The sequence below is a fragment of the Hetaerina americana genome, unplaced genomic scaffold (genome assembly GCF_022747635.1).
Source record: "Hetaerina americana unplaced genomic scaffold, ioHetAmer1.1.p SCAF_112, whole genome shotgun sequence".
Taxonomy (NCBI): Eukaryota; Metazoa; Arthropoda; class Insecta; order Odonata; family Calopterygidae; genus Hetaerina; species Hetaerina americana.
In genome coordinates, this window is record NW_027286204.1 from 208,835 (window position 1) to 226,950 (window position 18,116).

General features: G+C 42.6%; 1 protein-coding gene across 1 annotated transcript in view; it reads right to left on the bottom strand.

The window, feature by feature from the left end:
• The window catches only part of LOC139685449 (glutamate [NMDA] receptor subunit 1-like), a 38,158-nt gene that overhangs the window by 11,067 nt on the left and 8,975 nt on the right, over positions 1–18,116 (bottom strand). Inside the window, exons 6-8 of the mRNA XM_071582470.1 lie at positions 12,982–13,130; positions 11,434–11,591; positions 1,670–1,842 (exon numbers count right to left, since the gene is read on the bottom strand). Coding sequence (XP_071438571.1) covers positions 1,670–1,842; positions 11,434–11,591; positions 12,982–13,130 — 480 coding nt within the window. The remainder of the gene's footprint in view (positions 1–1,669; positions 1,843–11,433; positions 11,592–12,981; positions 13,131–18,116) is intronic.

Genomic DNA, 18,116 nt, shown 5'->3' on the forward strand with positions numbered 1-18,116 from the left:
ATGCGAGAAAGCCTTTCAATCGCTATCAATGCAGTAAGTCTTCTATGTTTTTGCACAGTTGTTGAGTGATCAAATGTACCGCAGGTTTTTTCCATTTATCATATGCGACACCTTGAGGTATTCCGTTCCCATGTTAGTCCAGCAGAAACCTAGAGGTTCATCAGTTCTGCCCAACCACTTACCTGCCCACAATCTGCTTCTTTTCGTGGCATTGAAAGTAGCACCAGATAATTTAGATTGCTCATATAAGCACAATGTTACTCTATCAAAATTTTCTTCTTTTTCCGCAAAAATGCTGACCTCATTGACGTGGGCACTCTCTTCTTGTCTTCGGTTGGCGTCTTCAGGAAGCAGAACATGATCCATTGAGGTAATTCCAATTTTGAAGAAGGTATTCCATTGATAAGGAATATAGCTGCCCAGAGAGCGGAAACATGCCATGCCTTAACCTCTCTTGCCTGATCCCCTTGTGTTTGTGAGTGTATAAACCTGAAAATGGAAGTTTGCTGCTGGGGCACATCGTGCCAAGATGGATCGGTGGAAGCTCTTCTAATTTTTTCATAACTAGAGTTAAAATATACGAAGCAACATAGTCTAGGTCCGATTTATATATACTTCTCTGGAAAGTTGTAAAATGTAAAAAATCGAATTCTTGAAAAGAAATGTTTATTACACAGAGATGGCAGCACATCTTTCATTCAGAATTAAAATTTTAATTCGCGCACTTCAAGAAGGAGCGACTCTTAAACAAATCTTTCTTTCGATGCTATCTCATTTACCCACGGGAATTCTGAATTATTCCGACAGCTGACCGGACGCTTCATGCATCGTAAACGGATGCTGCGAAATTCGATAGTCTCCGTTCATTTGTTTAAAAGTGAATAATTTTGTCAGCAAGCTGTAACCGCCAAATTCTATGGTCTCAAACTATTTATTCAAGTGTTATTTTTAAAAGACATAATTTTATTTATACGAATTCAGTGTTCATTAGGCAACATCAAATCGCCCTTATCCTAAGAATCTGCATCAATCGCATGGCCCCAGACGACACCGAGACAATCCAGTTACATCCGTGCGATGAAACTGGTCCAGTGAAGACGGCCATAGCGCATTAGATGAAAGTAGTTTGGTTTGATAAGGCGAGGCATTTATGGAACAACGGTTGCGTAATGGTGGTAAAAAAATAATAATTGATCAAGCAAATATGGTATCTACAGGGTACTGTCATAAAGTAGCGCATTTGCATTTCCCGCGCCGCTCCTAATGGTCGAAGCGGGATCCAACCACTGGGAGTAGGTGGGGGAGGGGGGGGGACGCTGAAACCAATGCCGCGAAACCAATCTCAGCAGTGCTAGGATCTTATACTAGAATGGTTCAATTAAAAAGCCACCTTTATCAGGATATTCATAGAAATGTCGTAAGTTTCCTTTTGACCGTGAATATTTTACGTAGTTGGTAATAATCATTATGTATTTTTTCAAAATCTGGATCTAATACAATATAGAGGCTTGGATTCCAGATTTTATTTAGGCCATTCAATAGAATCTAACTTTTAGCCGACTATTTTATATTTTATTTTCAATATTTAGCCATTAGAAAATATATACATACCAGAAAAAGAACCACCGTATATGGTAATGGGAGGAGAGGAAGGAGTAGCAACACAGACCTTCCTGCATCTCCAATATGGCGAGGGTGACTTTGTTTGTCCATGGCGAATCCTTCTGCATGCCGATTGCATATCCGGATTGTCCAAATAATTCTCCGGTCGTGACCAGCTCGCAATCCATCGCAGCCTCAAACTCGAGTCTTGGACTGTCCCAAATAAATGCCTTCAGTTTCCTGTAAACAGTATTGCAATACATTAAGTCTTCTTGCTGGAGGGAAAATCATGTAATAAATTGACATTTTAGTTTGGAAAGATCAGTTGGAAATATTATTATTAGGTAATCTACCGGTTAAGGTAGTTTTTGGATGGACACAGCTTATAAATAAATATTTTGTATCCTACTCTGAATCAGGTCCCTCTTCATCCCTGAGTACTTTCTTCCTCCCTTCATCCCGTCCAACATCCCTATCCTGTTCCTTCCCTTTCCTCGTCTGCCAAACATTCACCCCTCTATTACAGTCTTCAACAACCCACTGCCGGTCAATACCCCCTTCATCCACTTTTCCTGCCTCCATAGGATTTCTCCCAAAAAAACCCTCTCTTCGCCCAGCATACCAAGTACTTCCTCATTTGTTTTCTTCTCTGTCCATTTCACCTTCTCCATTCTTCTCCGCACCCGCATTTCAAAAGCCTCCAGTCTACGTCTATCCTCCTGTTTCAATGCCTACGTTCCCGCCACGTACATAGCTACGCTCCATATCAAAGTTTTTACGAGTCTTTTCTTAACACCTTTACTCAACGTCCCTATCATCAACTCCTTCCTCCTTGTGAAAGCCTCTTTGCCTAGCGCAATTCTTCTCCTTATGTCCCTACTACTTTGACCGCGTTGGTCCAAAACACCCCCAAGATACGTAAACCGTTCTACCTGCTCTAGTTTTTGCCCTCCAACTTTAATGTTAAGCTTAGCCATTTTCTTTCTAGAAAATCGCATAACCTTTGTTTTATTAATGTTTATTGCCATTCCATACCTGTCGCACTGAATTTCCAATTCACTCAGCAATGCTTGCAACCCCTTGGCTGACTGACAAATTAAAGCTTGGTCATCAGCAAACCTAACTGACTTTACGAATTCCCCGCCCACCTTCCTTCCTACTTCCAGTTCTTCCCATGCCTCTTTAACCATTTCCTCTACATACAGGTTGAACAGCAAAGGTGATAATGGGCAACCCCGCCTTACACCTCTTCCTAACACTGCCCATCCAGACTCCCCGTTCCCCACTCACACCTGAGCAGTCTGAGACAGGTACAGGTTGTGAATTAGCCTCATTTCCCTTCAATCTGTTCCTATTTTGTTCAATATACTCATTTTTTTCCCAATTCCCTCTATCAAACGCTTTTTCGAAATCTACGAAACCGGCAAATGCCTCCTGGTTGTGTTCTATATTCCTCTCGATTAATAAACTCTTTACTGCAATGGTATCACGCGTACCTCTCCCCTTCTTAAAGCCGAACTGGTCATTCCCTAAGTAAATCATTTGCTCTACTCTCTATCCTTTTGTTTATGATCCTGAGAACAACCTTAGTTGCGTGGAATATCAAAATTATTGTCCTGTAGTCCTCATATGATGTAGCCTTTACCTTTTTCGGAATAGGAACTAAAATTGAACTCACAAAGTCTTCCGGCCAGATTTCTTCCTCATAGATACTACGCATCAGCTCATACAGGCTCTTCCTCCCACATTTTCCTAACCATTTCAATAGTTCCGCGGGAATGTTATCCACGCCCACGGCCTTATTTAGTTTCACCTTCCTTAGTGCCCTTTCTATCTCATCGTCGAGTATGCCTGGACCTAAGCTATCGTCCTCTACGTCATGTTCCTTTTCTATGTCTAACTTTGTTGGTCGAAGTTCTTTACTATACAGTTCTTCTATACATGCCATCCATCGCTCTTGGATCTTTCCTGTGTCAACTATTATCTTACCCGCCTTATCTCTAACTGTTAGCATAGATCTTCCTTTCTTTTTTCCCGATAAGGATTTAACTTTGCTGTACAGCTAACCAATTTCACCTTTTATCCTCAAACTTTCCATATCCTGACACTGCGTCTTCCACCATGCTTCATTTGCTTTATTTGTTGCCCGCCTCAATTTATTGTTTAACTCTTTGTACTTCATTTTGCCTAACTCTTTGTTTACATTATTTCATTTTCTACTCTCATCCATCTTTGTAAGCACTTTAACGCTTTTCGCGTTAACGGTTCCAATAGTTGCCTTTGCGGCTTTCGATTACCCTTTCCTGACACTTTCGCATTTTTCTTCGATAATACTCAGCTCTTTACCATCCTCCAGATTTTCCTCTACAGCCTGTTGGTACTCCTTCCTTTTCAACCCATTTAATGCTTCTACATTCCATTTTCCAATCCACCTTATCTTTTTGAAACGGACGCTACATTTCATAACAACTAAATTGTGGTCTGAGTCCGCATCCGCTCCCGGGAAGCTGTGCGCATTTTTATCACACTGTTCCTAAACCTTTGCCCAACCAGAATATAATTTAGCTGATACCTTTCTGAGTCACTTGGCATTTTCCATGTATACCAGCGTCTTTTGTGGTGTCTAAACCAAGTGTTGGTGATTACTAATCCCCGTCTCCTGCAGAACTCAACTGCTTTCTCCCCTCGGTCATTCCGCGTGCCTAAACCGTAGTCTCCCACCTCATCACCATCTCTTCCTTCGCCTAACGTTGAATTCCAATCCGCCATCACTATCAAATGTTTCCCTGCAGGAACACAGGGGATTATGTTCTCTAATTAATCGTATATCTTATCGACCTCTTCTTCCTTATGGTTGCTCGATCGCATGTATACCTGAATAATAACCAAGTTCGTCGGTTCTGCTTTTATCTCTGAAAGTAATAATCTATCCGTTACAAGTTCCATGTTGACTACGCTTCTTCCTCCCTCTTTATTTAATACTGTGGCAACCCCTCGTTGGCTCTCGTCCCCGCCACTGTATATTATTCAATAATGATCACTCCAGTAATCCCCGCTATCCTTCCATCTCATCTCGCAAGACCCAAAATATCTATTTTCCCCCTTTACATCTCTCGCTTAATATTCTCGAATTTCCTTGTCCTCATCATTGTCCTAACATTCCACGTTCCTATTCTAACTAACTTGGTCTACTTCTCCTGCGTCTTCTGTCCTGCTGCTGCTGGTTTTCCCTTGCAAGGGTTTCGTGGGATGACGACAGCGGAAGCCTTGCCTCCTCCTCTGCCGGGCACGACACACGGCCAATTGTGCCGATCCCCGTAGTTGCCAGGACTCAAAATCTCTGTATTGTCCATCATGTAAATCTTGGGAATGATAGTTGAGGTGGTTTACCGTTGCCTTCCTCAATAGTGTTTTTACCGTGACACCATCACTTACTGGCCGCCCTACTGGGGTCAGACGCCATTGCAGCCGCCTCACTGAGGGACAGACACTGCGTGGACTACCTTTCGTCTGGCTCCTAAACTTCGACCTATCTGGCATGGGTGACCCTACCAGGAGCAATTATTATTACTCCCGCCAGCACAGCTCTAGGGGTCATCGGAACGCTCAAGCCCTCCACCACGTCAAGGTTGTAGTCCGGGGAGGGCAGTTGGAAATATTATGATGAATATGAGGTGCTGTTGGACTTACGTACACGCTCTTATTGAATTTTTATTCCCATTGGTTTATCGAGTTGGTTATATTTAGCCTCAAAACTGAACCTTACCGTTGGGTGTTACTTTCTTTTTTCGGCTTTTGATTTTTTAATTTTCGCAGTAAATTGTCTTTCTGCTGTCTATTTAATTAATTTTCAAGTAGGCGTCTGAATTCAGCCACATTTTTCTTTTGTCTTCGTTGGAGGAGTCTTTCTTAAGGAGACTTTCGCTAGAAGTTTCATAGCTAAGCGAATAAAGCTTAAGGAGCCTTGATCTACTTTAAAACAGTTAATTCCAACAAGCATTTGATTTAATTGGCATACGTTAGTATAATTTCGATGATTCTCAAAGGGATCACATTTTTCTATGGAGAATCAAAGAGGAGGGAGTTGGGAAGAAACTGTTCTCCGTATTCGATCGGATTCGGGTTTAATTTTCCCCCTTCGCAGTATCTTATATTTCTTCAAAATCCTGCGCCATTCGGCAGTTTTCCCGCCTTCATTCCTGGGCCAGATTACATTATCCACGTCGCCTTGGGAAAGGAATGTTTCAGCTTTTGACGTCGAAGTCATTTCTTCAGCTTTTTCGTCGGATCGAGGGTTATTTTCTTGTATCACTCAGCAGCACACTCCCTTCTGCCTCGATGTTTCTTTCCGAGGGCGGAAGAGGTCTCACTTGGGGGTTTAATGAAATGACGCCTGCTATGGAGGAGGAGGAGCCTCAAGAACAACTCTTTGAGTTAGCAAGGGATGCACTCGGTTGGTCTTGTGGGTCGGTGGTACCAGCTAGTCTATGGTGCACCGAGGTGCTTGCCACGAAAGCCTGGGATGTGCGTTCTCTCAGTTGGTTAGGCCCGAATGGAAGTTGATGGGTCGAGGAAAGGGTTTTCCAACTGCCTCGTTAGTAGCGAGAGCGGAATTATGGCTTTGAAGGGTTTATTACTTTAATATCACGTGGAATTGAGTCGTGACGATTGTTTGAAAGGAACATGGACGTGGATGATGGTGTGAAGGATACATGCGTTCGGTAGTAATCAAGGATACATTTAAATGACATTATCGCATAGAGACATCTTCTTCACATTCACAGCATAAAATATTTCATTGGTAGGAATCACAGCCTGCCTTATCTATTGTAGCATACATGACCTTTCGGTCACATTTGAAATTTTATCAAATTGAACATATTTGCAGCGTAATAAACTGCCATAACAAATGAACACGAGATCACACACTCAACAAAACAGTCGCTAAATTTTGAAAGGGCCGACCAGGCATGCATTTATAGTAATAAGTTTCAACTGTAGCTATTTGACTCCTTGGTTTTTGATTCCCAATGTTCTCCTGGGGAAAGTGTCGTTCGTCGTGAGTGTTGAGCAATGCAATTATCACTTCTCAACTCCCAACTTCCGAGAGGACGTCAACGCTAAAGGAAGTCGGTGAAATACGCACCGACGCATCACCCGGATTACTGGGCAAGTTTTCCCACGGAACGTTGTTACTTTGATCGTCGAGCCATGCGATGCGAATGGAAAATGCATCCGCAAGTGTTTAGAAGAGCGTGCGTTCCGCTCCTCCCGCATCATATTTCGTACAGTTTTCGTGGTTGGGCATCCTCGGCCTGAGGTCTCGGCGAGATAGGCACAGGACTCGCTGTTAGCTTGCACCTTATTTTTTTCCTTTCTGCCCACTTCAACTTCTCCATCCTTCTCCCACGCCCACATTTCAAAACCCTCCAATCTACGCCATTCATTCTACTTTAGTGACCACGTTTCCGCGCCGCACATAGCTCCGCTTCATATCAAAGTGTTAAAGAAACTTTTTCGTAACATCCTTACCCAACGTCCCTGCCATTAATTCCCTCCGTGGAAAAGCTTTGTATGGAGCAACTCTTCTCCTTATGTTCCTACTACTCGTACTTTGACCACTTTGGCCCAAAACACTTCCGAGATACGTAAACTGCTCCAACTGCTCTACTTTTTGACCTGTTATTTTAAAGTTCAAATTAGCCTTCCTCTTTCTGGAAAACCTAATAGCTTTTGTTTTATTAACATTGATTCTCATCCCATACTTATTGCACTAGATTTCCAATGAACTCAGCAATGCTTGCAACTCCTTGGCTGACTGACAAACTTAAGCTTCGTCATCAGCACACCTAACTGATTTTACGAATTCTTCTCCGACTTTCATTCCTATCTGTAGCTCTTCTCATGCCTCTTTAATCATATCCTTTACATATACGTTGACCAATATATCCATTGTTTTTCCCAATTCACTCTCTCAAACACCTTTCCCAAATATACGAAACTGGCAAATTTGTCCTTATTATATTCTACATTCCTCTCGATTTGTGATCTCATTACTGCAATGGTATCACGTGCGCCTCTCCCCTTCCTTAACCCAAACTGAGATTCCCCCAAGTTATATCCATATTAAATGGACTTGGTACTTTTCCACAGATTTTTATCTTAACGTACAAGGCGTTTCACCGACTTGCGGCACATCAGGTACAACTATACTTAACAACATTGCGACAATATCTCCGCTCAGGACAGAGAGGGGGGCGGGGAGGGGAAGGAGGGCCTGAGAGGGGAGGGGGCGACCGGGTGCGTTGAAGGGTTGGTTTGACCAATTCCAGGCTAGTTTCTGAGAAAGGAGTGGGGAGGGGGACAGGAACACTTGCTCTTTCATAAAAAGTGTCAAGTTGGGATTCGCTAGGAGCCTCCGTATCCCCATTTGCTCGAGAGCGTCCATTTTTAATCCTTTTGGGAGAATGTGTAATATTTCTGGGACAAAGTCACTGCTGTGGTCGAATTCTAGTTGGTGCTTAGCAAAGAGAGAGTTGGTATTCTTATTTTTGTGGCATCGTGCGTGTTCCTTGGCTCGTAGCTCGACATTCTTCCCTGTCTGACCAACATACACCGTGTTACAAATCTCGCATTTCAGTTTCCAAATACCTGATTTAAGAAGGCTATCCTGTGTGTCTTCACCATTGACCGTTTGGAGAGGGTTACGGGTGGGTTGAAGGCTGCTTTGAGTGAGGTGGGTAGGCAGTTGGAAATCCTATATGAAAAATCTCCCTGAAATGGGATCGAGTGCCACTTAAATTCTTTAGATACTGCGGACTGTGCGGAGGAAATACTATTCATGGCCATTGATTTTTGTTTTTTCCGAAGCAATATATCAACTAGCTTAAGATTGTAGCAATTGTTGATAGCTATATTCGTGATTGTTACGAGTTCAAAGTTGAAGTTTTCGGGGGGAAGGGGGCGGTGGATCATGGAGTGGAGGGCCTCTTGCTTGTGAGAAAAATGGTGGGCGGAATCATTAGGAATTATGTGGTCTGTATAAGTGGATTTCCTGTACATCGCAAATTCATGTCTTTTTTTCCCTTAAGGTAATTGACAAGTCGAGGAAGTTGATTGTGCCGTTGACGTCTTTTTCCATGGAGAACGAAATATTTGGATGGAGTGTGTTTTTGCAATTGAGGAAGGTGTATAACTGGCGGTTGGTTCCTGTCCAAAGGCATAGAATGTCGTCAACGTATCGGATCCAATAACCCACGTTTATTACATACTGATTCTCGGTATTGAAAAGATTTTCTTCCAATGGATTGAGGGAGAGTTCGGCTAGGAAGGGGGGAACCCATAGCTGGCCCATCCGTTTGACTATGAAAAATGTGGTTGAAACTAAAATAGTTTTGGTTAACCGTCATTTTGATGAGGGAGATCAATTCGTGGGACATATTTTGGGCAATGGTGGAATCATCGAGGAGTTCCTTCACCGTAAGCAAGGCTTCAGATTTGGGCACAGCAAAGTTTGAGCACAGCAAAGTAAATAAATTCTTAATGTCAAAGGAGACTAGTCTTGCTTTATCCGATTCATTGATTTCTTATAATTTTATGGCAAGCTCTATTGAGTTTTTAACTCCGTATTTAGGTTTAAAACCTGTGAGATCTCGGAGCATATTGTTTAATTTACGTGACAGAACGTGTGAAGGGGCGGACACAGCTGAGACTACAGGTCGAATAGGCATGGCTTGTACTTTGTGCGCGTGTAGTTTGGGGAGTCCGTACAACCTGGGGGCGGAAGGGTTCATTTGGATTAAACGAATATTTTCCCTAGCATTGAAAATCTGAGACTCAGACACTGCCCGTTTCACTTCACTTTGGAAAATCGCGGTTGGGTCTTTCGATAACGGAGTTATGCGGTGGTTGTTGATGAACTCAAGGCACTTTCCCACATATACTGGTTTATCCAACACTACGACACTACTTCCCTTGCCAACTTTCTGGATGATGAGGTCTTCTTTGACAGATGTGTCTCAGATGTCGGAGGGTGGACGTCTGCTGCTGGAGGCTGGAAGAGCGGGTCGTTGTGGATACTGCTTCCTTTAATGAGGACATGATGATTTCAGCGACTGGATGTTTGGTAGCTCCAGACTGGTTTCTAAGGGAAACCTCGCAATCTGCGGCCAGATTCTTAATATCGGCTTCGGAAACTTTCCTGAAGGGAGCAAACTTCAAACCTTTCTTTAAGATATAAGTCTCCTCCTCGGTGAACGTATGGTGACTTAAGTTGACAACTCTTGCGGCCGGAACAAAATTAGATGCTGTGCGGGAACTATTTTCGTAAGTAGTACCCTGGAAATTTTGAGGTGGAATATTATTAAGGTCACTTAGTTTTCTCCTCTGGGTTACATATTTTCGAGCCGAGATTTTACTCACTAAATCTTTCACGCCATCCACAAATGTAATCCATTCCGCAAAATGTAGCTTAGGGCAAAGTTCTAAGTGCAGGCAGAACAAATGGTGTGAAAAGGAATCCCTTTTTGCATACCACAGTTTCAGTTATTCCCTTAACCACAGGGTTTTCGCCTTGCGTATCGCTCCCGTGGCCGATATGGACGACGAAGTGGCACGAATCTGGATGTACGCTGGAAACATTCCTTCTTGAGGCACCAGCTATTGAAAAGAATATTCAATAGCTTGACAATTAAATGACTTGTCAATTACCTTAAGGGAAAAGAGACATGAGTTTGCACTTTACAGGAAATCCACTTATACAGGTACAGACCCATAATTGCCAGGACTCATGTTCTCTATACTGTCCAACATGGAAATCTTGAGAGTAAAAATTGAGGTGGTTTCCCGTTGCCTTCCTCAAGTGTGCCTTTAACGTGCCACAATCACTCAACGGCCGTTTCACTGAGGAAAAGACGCTGCGCGGACTACTTTTCGTCTGGCTCCTGACCTTCGGCCTCTCTGGAATGGATGGCCCAATCAGGAGTAAATACCATTGCTCTCGTCAGCACAGATCTAATGCCCATCATAATGTACGAGCCCTTCTGCCACGTCAAGGTTGCAGTTCACTGGGAGGGATATACAAATTAAAAGTTAAACACACGATATATTTTATAAACTGTCAATATGACTATATATGAGGTATCGCAACTTCTTCTTTCGTGCGATAATGGCTAAATTGATTGAAACCATTCGTATAAATACAAAATAGCAAATTAATTAGTAATATTTTGTAATGATGAGATGCTTAGTGCTTGAATTATCGTATTTGGGAGCGGATTGAAAGCAGATCGGAGTTTCTCTCTAGTGATGAGGTGGAAATGAATATTTCCGATCCCTAGTATTTTTTACTCCTAGCTACATTGTCATGTGGGCGTCATATACAACAATGGATGCGTTTGAGTGCTCATTTGCCGCGCGATTAAACTATAACTACTATATTCTCAGCGATATTAGAGATCGGATTTTTCTCCACTGCGCCAAGAAATCGCAGTAGCCCCACTTTCGCGACTAATATGGATTGACCTCAGAAAATATGTAAATTAAGAAATCTCTTAGACAAGGAACATTGCTATTTGAAATATCGAGGACACTGGAGTGCTCTACACTGCATCTCCATTGCATCTGCAGCCAATGTTTTGCTTTCCTCCCGCGACTGGCTTTCTTAAGTGCCCTTCATGGATCATGTTTTGCGACTTCACAGTGCCATCCATTGTGATGTGTCACTTTTGTTGGTAGGGAAGGACCAGCAGAAAAATCCTTAATTCTTACGAAGAATGAAGTGGACAAGAAGCAAGATTGGAATCCGTGAAGAAGATGAAAACGTTTTCGTACCCATTTTTAACATCTTGAATGGCTTGATCAGCTGTATCATAATTAATCGCCTCCATGTCTTCGTAGAGTCTGGAAAGTTCCACTTGTCGTTGGAAAAACATTTCCACGGCGGATCCCTTGACTGTGGCACAGGTTAGGTTTCCAAAACGGTTTAGCAACTGCAAAATTCGTAAAAACAGAATCAATAAATTTCAATTAAAACTTTCGGAACAATTTTCGAATTATTACATACCATCGATGAAAAATATTACCAGACCTTTTTAGAAAATTACTCCCAAACGGGTTGTAAACAAACTGTACTGAGAACAACAATTAAGTTATGACATGGGTCATACGCTTCATCAGTACTCCTCTAAATTGTCACCATTCACATTCAGGGACTTGTTGGCAATGATACGCTCCATGATTCACCTGCTATGAGCTAAGCTAAGCAGTGCAATGAGCAGATTATCGGTTAATGAGAGGCCATGTTCGCGTCGCTTAGCTAGTCGGCAATGTGTGATTTCTGAGTCCCCGTGCCAACTTGAAGGAACTGCCTTGTTGTATGAAGTGCACTCGTCCTTGGATGATTTAGCATCAAAGATAGGTAGCGCGTAATTTCCCTCATTGTCCTCGTGAACGTATAAGGGGTTTCAGAATCCATTTCAAAATAAGTTTATTTAATATTTGATGAAATTAGTGGACAATTTGACGGGAATTGAAACAAAAGAGTGTCGGATCACTGAGTGAGGCATTGCTATTTCTAGTGTTTGGCAGATTGAAAGCTTATAAAAGCGTATTTATTTAGGTCCTTTATTGCGAATACCACCTCTTCCCTCAAAATGCGAGTGGTTTCCATTAGATATTTGTCATCGCGTGGTGAGACACTGTTGGCACGAGAAGCATCCCGCGGGTCCAATGGCAGGGAACCACTCGATGAAGGGCGAGGGTATGCAAGGGGGAAGACTCCGGAGGTGGTTTTGGAATGAGGTTCCTCCGGAAGGCTTTTGAGGCTATGTTGATGGAAAAAGAGAATCTATAGGACCACGGTGGACCGCTTTAAGATGTGGAAGCACCGCTGGGAGCGTGTGGTTCAATCAAATGGGGACTACTTCGAAAGAAGGATGCCACACGGCCCGGATGACGAAGATATGATCACATGTCGGATAGTTTCCGGACACACCCGTATGCGTGCGATATGTATTTGATGTTGCGGAGAATGATAAAAAGGAAACTGATAACCTCATATGAAGCTGTTCGATTAAAATTAAGAGAAAAATCTATGTAATACACAAGAAGGCAACAGCTAATTTATTTTAAATCTGATTTTTTCTCAAGGCCCAAGATAGAACGGAAGAATACCTGGGAAGACATGTGAAGAGGATGGATAATTTTGGAGAAGTCGGAGGACATGCTAGAGTGAGTGAGGGCGAAAAAGAGCGAATGGATATGCCCCACGGGAGTGTTTGAAGCGCCAATGCAAATTATCCTTGGATGGATAATCCATGTGGACAAATTGGGTAATTACTAAAATAATACTCAAATTGTGGCAGGAAGGAATTTACTTACCATAGCATCCTGCAAGCCCGTCGGTTTGGAATAAGGCCTTTCGAGCACGAGGAAGGCAGCCAAGTTGGCCGTATATGAAGCCACTATCATCATGGCAAAAGCAGCCCACACTATTCCCAGTACCTTCGCTGATAAACTTCTTGGGGCCCCTTGAACGTTGAAATTAAGCAGTGTTATCAATAGAAGACACGGAAACTTGAGTTATCTGCATATCATGCTTGCTCGTGAGTCAGATCTACATCCGATCAACCCAGTTCACTTGGGCACAATTCCACTTCCAGAGTATGTTTTTATTTTCTAAAAGAAAATACAGATATACGTACACTGCTATCTCAGTCCCCGTACTCGCAGTTTTCTACGTTAAGAAAACAGAATGACTTTTTCAATGGGAAGATCCATTATCTAATTTATGAAACCATTTACTGCGTACCTCGGAGTATAACTTAGCAGACAACGCAAATGCACCGAAATAAGTGGCGTCAAGTAGTGAATGGGTGCCACAGCTCGAAGATAAAATATGGGTTAACAGAAAGAGAAAAATTTCGGACAGGCTCCTCAAACGTGGTCCTCTCATTGATCAATAGAAGAGGAATTCTTATCGATTCGCTTTTACTTAAAGATAGCCTAGAGCATTGACAAGTAATTTACAGGGTGCGTTCCAAAAGTAATGCAATTATTTTGTTCTACGTAATTTATAGATCAGATTTGCACAAACACTTGAAATTCTTCAAAGTACTGTCCTTGGACCTCAGCACATTTTTCCAGTGACTCTTCCATGAATGATACGCACCCTGGAAGGCGTCTTCGGGGACCACTCTCAAGGACTTCGTCGCGGCTGATTGGATCTCTTCTATGGACGAAAAACGGACGGCTTTCAGGGCTGCCTTAATTAAAGGGAACAAAAAGAAGTCTGCTGGGGCGCCATCAGGACTATAAGATGGGTGGAGCATCGTTGGCAACTGGTGCTTGGCCAGGAACTCGCGGACTCTCAGCGCGTTGCGGCAAATACCTTGGGCACGACCTTGGCGTACACTTTCTTCATCGTTAAATCTTCAGCAACAATGCGAAACATAACAGTACACGACAAGTTCAGTTCTTTGGCAACCATCTTGATATTCAATTGACGGTCAGAGTCCAACAATTGTCGAACATGAGCCACATTGTTGTCGGTTTTGCTGGTTGACGGAGAGCCACTCTGAGCGTTGTTCGTCGTGAACCTCTTCCCGGCCCTCCTTAAAGGCTTTTAACCACCTCGAAACTTGTAAGAAGAACAGATCTGAGTCTCCGTAAGCCTCGTGAATCATTTTGTTGGTCTCCTCGAGAGGTGTTTTCAGTTTAGCACAAAACTGAGTAATCGCGTAACGCTGTTCGAGCGTCGATTCAATTTTTTCCTGACACGGTCGGCGCGCAGAGGTTTACAATAACTGACGCGTTGCCACTTCTACAGCTTAGAGAGCACTGAGACCGGTTTTGCGGCAAAGCTTAGCGTAGTCTTCACCTACCCCAAGTGGTTCGACCCCACTCCGACCAATAGGACCGGTGCGGTAAATTTAATTGCTTTACTCTTGGAACGCACCATGTAAGTAAGTTGACACAGATGTCACGTAATAACTACAACACACTACTTCAAACCTAATTGGGATGCCCCAGATGAAAAAGCGGGAGCGTTTGATTAAATCAGATGTGAGATGAGATCAGAAATGATGGGCTTATCGTCAACGGGGCAAAGGATACGTTGCTCGGCTTAATTCGTGACACATGAGAGCGGCCATTTCGCCCCATTAGCAGTCGCTAAATATGTCTTTGAAAGTGACCGCCGCGTCACACAAAAATGATTCACTTCTAAAGAACCAATGGAAAAATTCAAAGTCTGCACTAGTGAAAACCTGTGAAATCACGCGCACCAAGGCCGTATCCTGGAATGGCGAATGCGGCCTTTTAAATGGTACATTTGTAAATCAAGTACTGAGATGATTAAGATCACAGTTTACAGCTGGAGGCTATGGCTAGTAAAAAATCTCCGTTATTATTCCCCAATCCCCTTCCTCTCGGGACTTTTCCAATCTCCCCGCATAGACTGCGTGATATCGGCAAATAGTTACAACATAGTTACGGGAACCTCCCCCTCACTCCTTGGTCGACCATCAACGAAACTTCCCCTCCCTCAGCATCTTCCTTCCTCACTTGACAGCGCACGTTGCTGCTGCGTTGGCGTTTCCCACTGACTTCTCTTGCTCACCACTGCATCAGAGTTTGTAATCTCATCGAGATTTTTATACTGCCATTTTTATCTTATTTTGTCAGTCCGTGATCATTAATTGACTTTTTCTCAATGCTCGTCTACGGACAAGCGGCATTTCTCGTAGCACAATTTAATCTATGTATGACCCGATTCCAGCTGTAATTATCATAATCGTTTAAAGTACTCGGATCACCGGTTTCCTGCTGAAGCTCAACAGCTGGTAGTATTCCATTGCCTCTCCTTACTAATTCCCTCATTGATTCTGTCCTGTTGTCAATTCTTATTGACACAGCCACTAACATACCAGTTATGCATTTCCGTCGAAGTTTCCGTCAAATACGTGACTATTATAGGCCATAAGATTTCCTTCAGCGGATCCGCCACTGAGGCATAAGAAATAAAATGACGCAATGACCCCGTCGTCATTGCTCGCTTCACTCAATCCGTGGTTGATCAATTTTTGACTCATCACTCCGATGCCCGGTGCTTTCAGGGCCTAAATGCCTGCTGAAGCAAAAGCTCTCTTTGATGGTGACCACGTATTATTTTCCGTTTGTCATTCAGGGGATTGATGTTTCTTTAATGCACGTATCTCTGCCTCCAGGATTTCGTGTACACTCTTTCTCCATGGAGATGCCAGAGTCTGATGGACTCACTCCCATCCTCCATCTTTCATCTCACGAAATTATATCATTAATGACTCTTTTGGGCTCTTCCTCATTTATTGGATTTCATACTTTTGCAAATGGAACACATACCTGTTTTTCTTTTACTTTATTTTTGGACAATGCATACAAAATACTCACTGCATTCAAGGCCTACGGTAACTTAAAAATTTTCCTGAGATTGGGAGCACACGAGAACACATCGTCGAGCTTAAAAATACGCGGGAAGTATTTATGACTGCAATTGACTATATGGCTCCAACGTACTGTGCCTAGGATTCGCTCGTAGCTGGCGCTTAACTGGGAAGACTTCTGGTGATGTCGTTTGGAGCTCAAGGACAACGTGAAATCATTCATTTCCCCACACCCCTGGTTCGATTCCCATCGAAGGCCATCGAAGGTCATGAAATCGACGTCGGGAAAAATGCGTTCGTCTTCGAGGATTTTATTTGAGAAGTGACAGACTGTACAGTACAACGTTCCTCTCGCAAGGTCTTCGTCGCGGCCGATTGGAACTCTTCTATGGACGAAAAACGGGTTCCTTTCAGGACTGCCCTAATCCGAGGGAACAAAAAGAAGTCTACTGGGACAATAGGGGGTCAAGACTATAGGGGAGGTGGGGCAGTGTAGGCACCTGGTGTTTGGTCGGGAACTGACGGACTCGTATTGCGTTGTGGCCATGCGAGTTGTCGTGATGGAGTTGCCAGGTAGCGGAGATGTCTTTTATCGTCCTGATGACCCTTTTTCGGAGTCTTTCCTGCACATCCACGTAGTAGGTAGAGTTAACTGTCTATCCTTGAGGAAAAAACTCCTTATGGACCACTCTTTTACTTAGGAAAAAGACAATGAGCATTGTTTTCACTTTTGACTTGCTCATTCTTGCCTTTTCGAGCTTGGGGGACTGGAACCACTCAGAGCTTTGGCGTTTTGTTTCGTGGTCGTATTCAAAAACCCAGGTTTCATCACTAGTGATGACGTCGTCCAAATAATCAGGTTCATTTTCAATACGTTGCAAAACTTAACTTGAAATTTCCGCTTGGTTTGTCTTTCGTGACACGGTCGGCGCACAGAGGTTTACAATAACTAACATCCTGCCGCTTCCACAGCTTGGAGAGCACTGAGACTAATTTTGAAGCATAGCTTAGCGTCTCTTTCACCTACTAAAAGTAGTTTGATCCCACTTCAAATAACAGGAGCGGCGCGGGGAATATAATTGCATTACTTTTGGAACGCATCCTGTATATGCACGATGAGACTCTTGCTGGTTAAACTTATGATTCAAATGAATATGAAAGTGGGAATCAAAGGAATTTTGGCGTTTTAGTTTCGTTTTCTGCAGAAGGACATGAACTTAATGAACGTAATTAAAAAGAACACGATAATTTATCCTTCAAAAAACTCAAGGTTGAGGTTTCTAAAACCATGTGACATGAGGATCAAATAGTGTCGACCTAATAAGAGAAATTTTAGAGGGGGTTAATCTTATGCTTCAGTGATAATTTTGCTGTCTACTATTAAATGTGCCCTTGGATAATAAGCTAAGTGAGAAATGAATGCCACAAAGCATCGCTTTTTCAGTGTTTGTGAAACTTCGAAATGTAAACCAAACAGACGTATCAGTCGATGTTCTTTCGTTCAATGGGTGCAAACAAATAAGTATAACCACGCCATCAATGAATATAAGTTACAGTTCATTCCATTAAAAAGCGTCATTCTCCCTATAAATTCCATTCTATTATTGCAACCACGATTGCCTTTGCCTGAGTTAGCAGTCCAATGAAACTCGTAAAAAAAAGTTCATCATGAAAGAACAAGTTATTTTAGATTTACAAAAAATAAATAATAATAAAAATAAAGATCCGTCCAAAAATCAAGTTATCATCCTCAGTGACACAATTCATATTTTAGAGTGGCGGTTAGTTTTGGGCAATCAACGAAATGGTTTCCTGAATTTGAGTTTCACTTGTTTTTAATTTTTGTTGAAGTGCGTAAAAGAGAGGAGTTGATAAAAAGTCGTTAACTCTGATTTATTTTCGAACAATATATCTTCTTGAGCTGTTCTCAATGATCTTATCCTCATTTCATCCTTTAAATATGTTCTCTTTATGCCTACTGGCAATAATGACTCTCCTAGACTTTACCAAAGCCTTCGACTCTATTGACAAAGATATTCTCTTAGCAAAACTTCAAAACCTGAATTTTTCTTCCTCGTCTTTACGGTGGATTCG